At 43.3% G+C, this 12,950-nt stretch overlaps 2 protein-coding genes across 2 annotated transcripts in view; both read left to right on the forward strand.

Annotated features, from left to right (window-relative positions):
- Positions 1-719: 719 nt before the first annotated feature.
- On the forward strand, positions 720-9,067 carry ihha (Indian hedgehog signaling molecule a). Its single transcript, XM_010776058.1, has 3 exons — positions 720-1,040; positions 4,787-5,048; positions 7,174-9,067. The coding sequence occupies exons 1-3, from the start codon at positions 741-743 to the stop codon at positions 7,839-7,841; spliced, it is 1,230 nt and encodes a 409-aa protein (XP_010774360.1). The 5' UTR covers positions 720-740; the 3' UTR covers positions 7,842-9,067.
- A 644-nt stretch (positions 9,068-9,711) lies between these two features.
- Positions 9,712-12,950, forward strand: part of LOC104949670 (X-linked retinitis pigmentosa GTPase regulator-like) — a 16,444-nt gene continuing 13,205 nt past the window's right edge. The window contains exons 1-3 of the mRNA XM_010776061.1: positions 9,712-9,802; positions 10,808-10,933; positions 11,171-11,358. Coding sequence (XP_010774363.1) covers positions 9,772-9,802; positions 10,808-10,933; positions 11,171-11,358 — 345 coding nt within the window. The 5' untranslated portion in view covers positions 9,712-9,771. The remainder of the gene's footprint in view (positions 9,803-10,807; positions 10,934-11,170; positions 11,359-12,950) is intronic.

The following is a 12,950-nucleotide window of genomic DNA, read 5'->3' on the forward strand; positions in this document are numbered from 1 at the left end:
AGGGCACGTTCAGGTGAAGTGAACTCAACAGTAAATAATCAGTGAAGTATTTAGGAGAGCATGATGTCTGCACCTTGGCCAATACAAGTGTAAAATAACTTTAAAAAAACGTGTAATATCTGAATACTGAACATGTTTGGCTGCAGGATGTAAGCATGGTCCTCATTGTTGACTGCACTTATTGTACTACAAGTGGCAGGTGATTGAAATATAATGAGGAAACTGTTCCTTATTCCCTCAGCTCTGACTCTTATGTCATTCTCTGAGGAGTCTGAACTCTCGCCGAGGAGGGGTGAGAACGTTTTAACGAGAAGACGATGGTCCAAAGTCTCGTGTCTCGGTGACAGTAAACAGCCTGTGGAGAGAGAGGGGGGGGGGGAGGAGGGCGCGAGGGCGCGGTCTCCTTCTTGTCTCGCGGCACCTCATCTGTCCTGTAGTCGGTCTCCGCGCGCGCTTCGGGACACCCTCTGACCGCGTGCCCATTACGCACCGCGCGCCTCCGTGTCTGTCTGCAGCTTCTTCTCACAGCCTCTGGAGCTTTGAAGCCGCGTGCCAATATAAACTCACCTCGCCCTATTTATGCCCCTGCCTCCGCGTGCACTCGGGACAGCACCGGTCCAGGTCTCCAGCGGCGCACTGGGCACTTTTACGCGCCGGGAATGGACACTTTGTGGGGCGCAGGAGTGAGTCCTGCTCTGGTGCCTCCGCTTATATTATAAAGGGGATTTAAAGGGGGGGCGATGCTGCTCCCCAGGCTCGTGACGTGCCTCGCGGGGTGCGCCTTCCTCCTCGCGCCGGGGAGCGAGGGCTGCGGACCGGGCAGAGGTCACGGTAAGAGACGGTCTCCACGGAAACTTGCCCCTCTTTCCTACAAGCAGTTCAGCCCCAACGTGGCGGAGAAGACGCTAGGAGCCAGCGGGAGGTACGAGGGGAAAATCACCCGTAACTCCGAGCGCTTCAAGGAGCTCACCCCCAATTACAACCCGGACATCATCTTCAAGGATGAGGAGAACACAGGTGCAGACCGCATGATGACACAGGTAACCCTCCCGGACACTGTATAGGTCCATTTCCCATGAAATCGGCTCTTCAAGGAGGTGTTTCTGCGCACTGCACTTTGGCCAGTCTCTAAACGCGTGGACACTGTTATCTTTTTCCGCATGTCATGTTGACTCAAGGCTCGCCAATAATGTGAGGAGAATCTGTCTTAACATACAAAATGGTGTTTAACTTACCTTTGGCCTTTTTTAAATCTATATTTGCTTTTGTTTAATGCTTTTTAAAACCAACACATCCATTTAACAACACGGTTTAAATCACAGCAGCCTCAGTGGAAGATTATTCCAACTATATGTGGAAATAAGTATGGTGGATGTCATGGTTGGGAAACTGATTTGCACAACTCTCTGGTCGATGGCTGAAACCCTGCTGCTGTTTGCTGGGCTGTGAAGGAGACCACTTTGGATCTGAGGGACTTTCATAGCTCCACTGTGGGCAGGTCGTGCGTAAAAGAGGGTAACCCCGTCTAAAAATGTATGGAAAAGCGGTCTCTCTTAATTAAAACACTATGCCCTCTGTTTTGCATCATGTCTTTGGGTGAAAAAACTGCCAAAAGTCGTATTTGGTTTGGTCAAGCTGCACTGATGCTTACCGTTTTTAGCCCGAGTTTGGACTGTCAGAATCTTTTACGACTCCGTCATTGATGTGGCCCCTGGTGGAATTTATTTGACTCCCAATTTCCCCGGGAATAAAGTATTTATATCTGGCTCTGGTGACCGCGGGCTTCCTCTCCGCGCGGCAGCCTTATGTCCACAGACCCACGTGGGGAGGGAGAGCGTGCACTGCTGCCCCGAGCTGTCACCTCAGTGCGTGCACTGCAAGAAATATCAGCCTAAAAAACTCACTTCAGATGAGTTTAAAGTGAGGAAGTACAAGATAACGTTTTAAAATCCGGGGGGGGGGGCGAACGAAACAGCACATAGGGATTAGTTTGCTTCTTTTTCTTTGGTGCAAAAACGCCAGATTTAAATGTTTAAATCACCCCCCAAAACTGACCCAAATGGATTTATTTGAATCAAAGATGCTGGTACTTTCCCTGGAAAAAGTCTCCTAAAATGTCAACCACAGGAGAGACGAAATCACATCAGCCAACCTGAACTCTGTTAAATCATATATCACATGCTTTTCTTACTCTTAGTTAAGCAGGGATTTTAAAGACCTTAAAGAGATGTGAAGCGTCTCCAAACACTTCTCCTAGCGCCGCAGACCTGCACACAATTTACGGCTCCAAGCCGCAGAGACAGCCTCCTGTTTGTCTTTTACTATTCCGTGTTACTTTTTTGTTTGTTTTCGCAGCGCACATGTGCAGAAATAGCCCACTTCACTTGTGTTGAAGCCTTAATTATACGGCTTTTTTTTTTGCCTCTTTATTTTTTATTCGCTTTTTCCTGGGCGCTGCATACAGACGCGACTGTTCAGGGGCGAGGGCACGCTGCAAGAAGTGTCAGTACTTTTTATCAGGTTCATGGGCGAGACATGCAAGAAGTGGAGCTTTAATTCACGTATTTACAGTGATCAAAAGTACTTTTACTCATGTGCTGCACTTAGAGTATACTTCTACTTGACTCGAGTATTTTCATATTCTGCTATCTGTACATTTCCTAGTTTGGAGAGCTTAAATTACTTTACAAATTATTTGTTTGCATTCAAAATGAAAAAGACAAGTCAATGAGACATTGGTAACTGTATAATAATTGTTGTATATATCTGTCGTGCGAAATGTGAGGATTCACTTACATTGAACTAATGTATTATTTAGAAGGTTTTATTTCATAACTGAGTTGCTTGAGATTTCTTTATCAATCAAGAAATAACCTACAGAAAGACACATTGTTAAATGTTGCATTAAAGAGATGAACACAAATTAGAACATTTATTTAACTGAAGCCCAGAGTATTTGTTCCACCTTAATTTGCTTTATTTTCTTTTATTCTTGCTTGCTCCAAAGAGTGCAGCCTTTAAGCAACCCGTGGTGTTTGATTTAAAACCATCCAGTGCAACCTCCTTAATGCATCGGAATATAAAGAAGGGTCTTTCTTTCTGCAGATTGTGTCCCCTCTCTCATGCAAACACGACTTGGAGGCGCCACATGAGACTAAATGACATTTCTTGCAGCGTGAAGGTGTGCATATGTTTGTGCAGCCAGCGGTTTAGTGCGCTGCACCCCCCGTCCATCTGGATACCTTGAAAGGAAAACCAACAACGTGTATCGTCTGATTTATGAAGTCCAGCTCGTTGCTGTGACCGCAGAGAAAACATAGGACGTTAAAATCCACAGTGGACACCGTGAAAAGGCATCTATTCTTATCACAGCCGCCGTGGAAAAGGACATTTATGGGGTTTAATCCCACTCTGAAATAGGCTCGGATTCATGAAGCCAGACGCCTTCAGGGACTGCGGCGAAACACAAGACTCCTATAGTCATGCAAACTTGATTTAATACCACTTTAATGTTGATGTATTTCATTTAAACTGTCAGTCAAGGGAAAAACACCTCTATTGATAAAACCTGTAGAACTTCCCTCAGGATTTCAGCTTAATTGGTTCATTTATGGACTTAAAAAGAGCTCTCTCAGGAATAATTAATGCCATTTTGAAACGAGGTCAGCTGAGACGTAAAGTTACATTTCACACATTTAGAAATGTTTTGCTTCCTCTTTAAAACAATTAGCACCACAGCTCTTTTTTTGTCCTGAATTTCAGATCTTAATATCTATTTATTTTAGACAAAATGTTGGGCTATAAAGGAACTACAGCATGGTCACATGACTTCACGTCACCACCGCTAAGCTAAAGGTGGCTAATGTTGGGCTATAAAGGAACTACAGCACGGTCACATGACTTCATGTCACCACCGCTAAGCATTTTATAGTTGTTGATCTCTTCAGCTTGTGTTAACCACAGACCTTATTTCAACCAAAAAGCACAACATTATTGACATTTTATAGTTTTCGAGGGAAACAGCAGCCTCTTTAGGCCAATCTGACCAAATGTCCCCTCTAATGTGTCTCTAAAGTGTCCCCTGAGACATTCGGCTGGATAAACCCCCGGACAATGCCTCTGGGGGGGGGTCACGCTAACTGCCTGCAGGATTTATTGGGGGAGCAGAGGGGAGTTAAATGAGTCCCTCAATCGGCCCTCTCACCTCCTGTTTGCTCACCCTGACCAGACTCCAGGTTTAGAGGGACCCCCCCCCCCATCTATAACCTCACCGCAGAGAGCAAACATCAGCAGGGACAGCAGAGGTGCATTGTGGGACGGCTGCAGCCACAGACAAGAGGGGAGAGGGGTGACGTTTCATATCTGTATTTAAGAGAACATCAACACGGTGTCCATACAGAGGGTTCAGAAATCTCATCAATAACACATTGTTTCAAAGTCATTTTATTTTTTCATTTGCAGTTTTTAATTGCATTTTTGTAACCGAATTGGCCTTGTGTTTCAATTCAAGGACATTTAAGTGTTGAATGAGCCATTTAACGTGCAGTTCAGCTTCTGGCTAACGGAAAATGTACAGTTTTAGCTTAACTTTCCCTGCTTTAATGATATATGTATGTATGTATTATACACGTTATTACTCACAACTAGTGAAGTATTTCAGGTTATCGGCCGTAAGTGTTTTCTTTCCCCTTTTCTTAGCTTGCATAACTAAAACAAAGTTGGTTTTTAATGTGTTTTCTTTTGACTCCAACAAGTCTCATTAATAATTGTGTGTGTTTTCCCGCAGCGCTGCAAAGACAAGCTGAACTCTCTGGCCATCTCGGTGATGAACCTGTGGCATGGGGTCCGTCTGAGGGTCACGGAGGGCTGGGACGAGGACGGCCATCACTCGGAGGAATCCCTTCACTACGAGGGGAGATCCGTGGACATCACCACCTCCGACCGGGACAGAAACAAGTACGCCATGTTGGCCCGCCTGGCCGTGGAGGCCGGCTTCGACTGGGTCTACTACGAGTCCAAAGCCCACATCCACTGCAGCGTCAAGTCAGGTGAGGGGGGCGAGGCATCCAAACACTGGAGGAGGGTTTGATCTATCATAGGATAAGATAAGAAGTATTTTATTCACGTTCAGAGACAAGTTTACTGGGCCTTACTGAACATGCAATATGTGCAAACTTATTTAAACTACGAGTCCAAATCCCACATCCACTGCAGCGTCAAGTCAGGGGAGGGGGGTCTTTGTATGAAAGTCTCTTAGTGATGCTTTAACTGGGCTTTTCTTTTTTGATTATAGACTTCGGGGAAATGGATTCAAACGATTGTTTAAGTCCTTTAGAAGCAATTCTCTAACATGTATTTCCCTGTAAAGTTCATAGCCTTCAGACTTGACTTTAATGTCTCAGGACTCTTAAACTACCTATGAAATGTTGTAGGCACAGGTTCTTTGCCGGTGCATATTGCATCCTGCATTACTAATCAAACAAATTGCCATCTCAACATGTTTCCTGCAGCCTGACAATAGTATGATCAGAGGACTTGTGTTGCACAGGGACTCTCAAACCCAAATGCAGAACAGAGCAATCGATTTAAAAACTGCCACGCTGCGTTTTTCCTTTTTCCTAACCTTTCCTGTTTCCCTCTTCCATCCTGAACTTTCCTCTTGCTCGCACCCTAACTATATCCAGCTCTTATATTTCATTCTTTCTCTCTGTCTCACCTGCCACTCACCCACGTTCCACATCACATCTAAACATTTGCTTCTGGGAGCTTTTTATGGCTTTTTTTGCAGCACTTTATTTGCACTTGAGGACAATGAAGCTTAAAAATGACTCAAGTGATTGATTTTAAGAATGGGAATCGGTTCATTAGCGAACATAAGGCATGTCAGAACTAAAAGCACAGCCTGCAGATGAGCTATAGTGAGTGTGGCTGTGAAAGAATGAGATTTGTTTTAACCCACGGCATCATTTCGGCAGGTGCATGAAATAATAAAGATACCCAGGATGCATTTCAGTGCAATCACAGTTTAAAACTCTGGTAAATGTGTTGCTTAAGATCCAAATCTACATTTTTCGTACTTAGCTTCTTCTCATTTGCATGTACAGCTGAGGCTCATGGGTAGTGTAGTGTTTTAAAGCCAACAATTAACATGTAAAGCTCTATTTTGTTGATGGACTTAGTAGTTATTTCGTCACATTTTTGATTTGATATAAAAAAGAAGAGTGTACGATGCTGAAAGTGTCTCCTTTCCTTCTTCTTGTATGAAAAGTAACACGTGTGTGCCATGAGAAGAGCTGAAAGTCACACAGTCGTCACAGTTTAAACACCCGCCTCACACATTTTACACCGAGTGGTAACTGAGATCTCCTTTCTGTCTCTCTCCTGTTTCCTACTTCTTCTTCTTCTCTCCTCCCAGATCGGGTAGCGAGGTCCCAGTCCTTGACTTGATCAGAAGGGCAACCAATCAAGTTGGTATTCGTTCATGTTTTTGACTCTCCTGGTTCTCCTCAATGTTTCATTTAAAATGCTTCAAGTGAGGGGAAACAACCACTAGAGAGCAGCTCTGTTAACCTCTGACCTTTGCAGCGTTACGACAAGATCAGACATATTTCCATTACTTCACAATATATATATATATATATATATATTTAGTCTATTTAAGTCGTTTCAGATATATGCAGATATGTGAATGTTGAAGAGACGTTTTCAAACTGTGTTTTTAGATGATTAACCCTCGGCTGCTTCCTCCTCACTTATCTTATCACCTGGCCTTAACTTTTCATACCTTCCCCAAATATTTATCCCCAAAGTGCCAACACACACGCACGCACGCACGCACGCACGCACGCACGCACGCACACACACACACACACACACACACACACACACACACACACACACACACAGTGACACATTCTTTTGTGTTCAGGAAAGAAAGGAAAGTCAATATTTGTCCAAAGGGAGTCGATACAGATTTATGATGTCCTTAGGAGGAGCTCCTTCCTGTCAGGACTCATTCAGGTCAATAAATGAGATGTTAAGTTAAAACTGCATGCTACTTAATAATAATACTAATAGATTACATTTGTATAGCGCCTGTCAAGGGACCCAAGGCTGCTTACTTGATGATGAGCATTTGTGACTTCCTTTCTAACCTCGTGGCGTCTCTTTCAGATCACTCCGTGGCGGCTAAATCTGGCGGGTGTTTCCCCGGCGAGGCCTCGGTGATGTTATCGAGCGGCGAGCAGAAGTCTCTGAGCAACCTTCGACCTGGGGAGCGCGTCCTAACGGTGGGAAACGACACCGGGGAGTTAATCTACAGCGAAGTCCTGCTCTTCCTGGACCACGACCTCGTGACCCGGACGCTTTTCTACACGCTGCACACTGAGTCCGGCGCCCACATTTCTCTCACCGCCGCGCACCTCGTTTTCGTGTCGGAGGGGAACTGCACCGAGGGGATGTTGCCACGTAGCCTCAGATCGGTGTATGCTAGTGACGCTCAAATAGGACAGTGTGTGGTGGTGCAAACGGGTGGAGAAGGGCGTCTTTCTCGGGTCAAACGGGTCACTTTGAGGACCAGCAGGGGTGCGTTTGCTCCGCTCACCCAGCAGGGGACGCTGGTGGTGAACGGCGTGTTGGTTTCCTGCTACGCGGTGGTGGAGCAGCACGCCCTCGCTCACTGGGCTTTCTCTCCTCTGAGGATCCTCCACAGCTGGACTGGATTCACTGGTTCCCATCAGAGCCATGAGGGGGTCCACTGGTACTCTCTGCTCTTACACTGGCTGGGCAGGAAGGTGTTGGACCCGGGGAGCTTTCATCCACTGGGCCTGGATCAGGGCTGAAGGGCAAAGAAAGATCACATGGAGGACGCTTTTATCAACCAAAAGTACAATGAGGCAGAGCCCAATGAAGAGGCGCTCAGCATGAACATGATGCCTTGTCCTTTGATAAACACAGGCACAGTTCAGGCCTCGTGATGAACATTTGAAATTAAGCTTTTCTTTCCAGCACTCATTTGACAGAGCAGGACTAATCGTGCCCAGAATCATCGACAAGCCGAACCCAGACGCAATGCCCACGAGGGTTTCTGATATTCTGTCCCACCAAGTCATAATGTACGTCATACACTGTGTCGCAAAGACTTCACGTTCTTCCAAAACAGTGCATGCTGGGACGAGGAAGCTGTGACCTGATGAACTCAGAGATCATAAATATAGGAGCACTTGGATTCAGAATGTGCTCAAAAAAAAGACTTACTGCGTCCTTTAAAACTATGAAACAACAATCCCTTAACAAAGCCCTTAAAGTTTTAAAGTGTGGTTGTTTGAGGTACCTTTCCACAGTCAGTGTATTTCCTTATAGTTATATATAGAAGAAGATAAGAGTACTGACAGAAAGCTATTAAAAAGTAGGACCTCATTCAATCACACTTCAAACTGCTCCTTGAATCGACCCTTAAACACCGAACACACTTTAGTTATCATCGGGTTAGTAATGTTGGTATTAAGATCTCTACGTGCAGAGAAGTAACAGGATTCATATTCAGTATTCGGGTATTTAATGGGATATATTGGATCAATTGTAACATTTAAAGGGTGTTTTTATGGGTTTTGCTGCAACTTAAATAAAACATAACAGCACTTTTATGGTACACTGTAAATGAAGGGGTGTTTGTATATTGTTTTGGTCAACGTTTCCCCCTGAAAACCCCTTAATCTGTGCAGAAGACCTTTTACAAATCCCTTAATATAATAGAATCCAATCATTAATCAATTATTTACCTTTTAATGTAGTAAAAATTATAAATACCTGAACACTGTGTAAGAAATCCTATGAGTTTCACGAATGGGTGCAATAATAACAACACCTTAAATGTGTTGTTTATTTGATCTGTTAAATGTGTGAATTTAAAGTGGAATATTAAGGTAAAGAATAAAGGGAATTAGTTTCATAGTCCAAGTCTGTGTTATACCATTACTTTTTAATACAGAGATGTTAGAAAGCGTTATAGTGTATTTAAGTGTTATTTGTTTACAAAAATCCAATATTGTTTATGAAGTTATTTTGGTTGAAGAGATATTAAAAGAAGATTTATTTTTTAAATTAAATTATATGGAAATGAGCTGTGTGTTGTTTCATTTATAACTCAGTATCTGATGATGGTATGGGTGTACTGGGAAGTACAAATTAGAGGTACTTGCACTTTACTTGAGTAGTTCCATGTTATGCTACTGTGTACTTTTCCTCCACTACATGTATCTAATACCTTTTGTTACTTCACAGATGTGGATGAATGATGTGAAATATATCAAGTGTTAAATCAGATTTTAGTTCCACCTGGAGTAAACCTATCCCCTGTCTACCCTGTAGTATACAAAGTCATTCAAACGAGCTGCACCTTTACCAGCTTTGAGAACACTTTCATGATCAATCATTATAAAACATCTTATATATTATTCTGAAATGGACCAATCTGCACTATCAATCTGCAATATCTGAGTACTTCTACTTTCTACTTTTACTCAAGTACAATATCTGAGTACTTCTACTTGTATTCAAGTACAACATCCCACTCTGTGTACTTGTACGTGTACACTAGTTGTATTATTCTTCCACCTCGCTTCAAAACAAGGTACTGTCCCTTTAAGGGTCACGTTGTCGGCGTCGTAACCTAGGAGAAGTTTTGTTTACTTCCGGGTTGTCAGAGTCGTAAACAAGAGGGGCAGCAACACGCCCACGACGCCGAGAAAAGCGGATTAAAGTCCCGCAGAGATGGCAGGAGAGACCGAGGACGAGATACCAGGTAAATGACTATAGCTAAACAACGTATTTACCCTTAAAACTGAGTGAATTATATCTAAAGTGTTGAATTAGCCGTTAGCGTGCATTTAAAGTGCAGTTTAGCTTCTGCTTTAGCTCGCTGGCTAAAGGAAAATAAACAGTTTTAGCTTCACTTTCTCTGCTTTAATCATATATTAAAGTATGTATTATACACGTTATTACTCACAGCTAGTTAAGTATTTCGGGTTATTGGCTGTAAGTGTTTTCTTTCCCCTTTTCTTAGCTGGCATAACTAAAACAAAGTTGTTTTTTTAATGTGTTTTCTGTTGGCTTGTGAGAAACCTAAGGTCTGTAACTGAAGCTAGTTTCTGATCTGCCTTTATTCAGTTAGTCCTTACATAATGTACACACTTCATTACTTAACTACAGTTTAGAGGTACTTTTATGTGAGTATTTCCATGTTATGCTACTTTAAATGTGTTTTAAAGGGGAATTATATATTTGTATTACATTAACACCTGTTGGGTAAATATACTGTAACACACACACACACACACACACACACACACACACACACACACACACACACACACACACACACACCACCCTCTCGTACCCTGTGGCTGTGAGACAGTTAAAGTCGACAGTACTAATACCGAGGTGTAAACTATTATCTGTAATATCCTGCATTAAAACTTGAATGAAGTATAAAAGTATTACCATTCAAATATAGCTACTGAAAGTACCAAAAGTACTCATTACGAAGAATGCATCTCTGAATAATTGATAGTATGGCATTGCGTTTTAATTATTGATTCATTCACGTGTTCATAACTTAAATGCAGAAGCTGTTATAAAATGTTGCAGTTTGCATCCTCTGTGTTTCTTTGTTGAATTGGTATAAATAATCTTTAAATACAAAGTAACCCCGGCTTTAGTTGAAGACATACGTCAAAGGGATTCACTGATAATTCATTAATTGAATGTTTCCTGTAATCTAGATGTTATTCCTCTTCTTCTCTGTCAGAATCAGGGGCTGTTTTTACTTTTGGAAAGAGCAAATTCGCGGAAAACGTCCCGAGTAAATTCTGGCTTAAAAACGACGTCCCCTTAAAGATCGCCTGCGGGGACGAGCACACCGCCTTGATCACAGGTAAGACACATTCCACACGTCTTTGACTGGACTTGGAAACGTTTAAAACCTTTAAAATGTCAGAGTTTACAGATTTATCAATGAAGACAGAAAGTCTTTCTCATTCTGATTTCCCTGCAAGGAAAATGTTATTTTGCCAACCATGAAATACATGTGTGCCTCCTACTTCTGTATGTTATCACGCTGAACCTCAAAATGCACCTCAAACACCTCAAACATGTTCCTTTCTCTCCACAGAAAATGGGAAACTCTTCATGTTTGGGAGCAACAACTGGGGCCAGCTGGGTCTGGGCTCCAAAGCGACCGTGAGCAAGCCGACGTGTGTCAAAGGTGTGTCTCTAAAAGAGCTCTTTTCCCCACTTTACTCCCAAACAGGTGGGAGAGCGCTGGGTGCAAAATGCTGCCTCCGACACCTGCTGCTGACTCTTTAGAGCGACCTGAGAGGGACCTCAGAGGGACCTAGAAGGGACCTAGAAGGGACCTCAGAGGGACCTCAGAGGGACCTGAGAGGGACCTGAGAGGGGGACCTGAGAGGGGGACCTGAGAGGGACCTGAGAGAGGGACCTGAGAGAAGGAAATGAGAGGGACCTGAGAGAAGGACATGAGAGGGACCTGAGAGGGAACTGAGAGAAGGACATGAGAGGGACCTGAGAGGGACCTCAGAGGGACCTGAGAGGAACCTGAGAGGGACCTCAGAGGGACCTGAGAGGGACCCGAGAGGGACCTCAGAGGGACCTCAGAGGGACCTGAGAGGGACCTGAGAGGGACCTGAGAGGGACCTCAGAGGGACCTCAGAGGGACCTCAGAGGGACTCTTTTAGGATATAGAGAAATGGTTGTATAGTTGTCTCTCTCCGTGTGCATGCTCTTTGTGTGTGAGAGCCCTGCTGGAGGCAACCCAGAGATTTGGTTCCGTTATAATCCCAATCTGGAGGGTCTGTAATCTGCTGTAATCTGCAGAGAGGCTGCGATCACATCTCTGTGCACTCATGCTACGATTAGATATACTGAGTTAATCAATTAAAACACATTCCTAGCATATTATCTTTTATTTAGATATGTTTCAAAATACATTTAGAGATAGTTCTAACTTTATTTAAACAAACAATCTAACAATCCCAAACTCCAACTCAAGGTTGCCGGTCGAATGTAAGTACGTAGACTACATTACATCATAGCATTTAGCTGAGGCTTTTATCCAAAGTGACTTACAATAAGTGCAATAAAGATTCAAACTAAGGACAACAACAACCGTGCTGACATGTTTACTCAGCACGGTTGTTGTTGTCCTTAGTTTGAATCTTTATTGCACTTATTGTAAGTCACTTTGGATAAAAGCCTCAGCTAAATGCTATGATGTNGTGTGTGTATATGTGTATATGTGTATATGTGTGTACAGTAGGGCTGTACCCGAATATTCGAAAATCCGAATATTCGTTGGTTGGAGTACTATTCGGGTTTCAATTTCGTTATTCGTTTTGTTTGTTTTTTCCCCGTTTTCTTTTCAAATTGAATTTATTAAAATATCCAATATCAACGTAAGAGCTTGTTCGGGGGTTGCTAACACTTAACCATAAACGTTATCGTTTACTTTCTCCGTCTTTATATGTTGTTGTGCACCGAAAGAAATGTTGAGATTTATGTTGTTTTTTGGTTGTATTGTTTTCCACTTCCTGTTTTGTTTAGTCACTTACCGTTTACCTGTCATTCCAGACTCATCAACACCAGCCCCGGCCCTGATTGTGTTCACCTGTCACCCCTTCTGTGTCTCCTGTGCTCATCAGCGTCAGCCCCGCCCCTGATTGTTCCCACCTGTGTCTGATTGTCTTGTGTTTAAATGCCCCTGTTCCCCCCAGTGTTCTCTGTCAGTTCGTTTTTGTCTATTGCCATGGTCAGATCCTTGCTCTTGTCTTTTGCCACAGTCAGGTCTATGCTCTCTATGTGCTCTTATGAAAGTTTTGATCCTCACTGTTTGAGCGTTTTCATTTTGTTCTCCATTTTTGTAGAGACCATTTTTT

This window comes from Notothenia coriiceps, unplaced genomic scaffold (assembly GCF_000735185.1).
Source record: "Notothenia coriiceps isolate Sejong01 unplaced genomic scaffold, NC01 NC01_scaffold00016678, whole genome shotgun sequence".
NCBI lineage: Eukaryota > Metazoa > Chordata > Actinopteri > Perciformes > Nototheniidae > Notothenia > Notothenia coriiceps.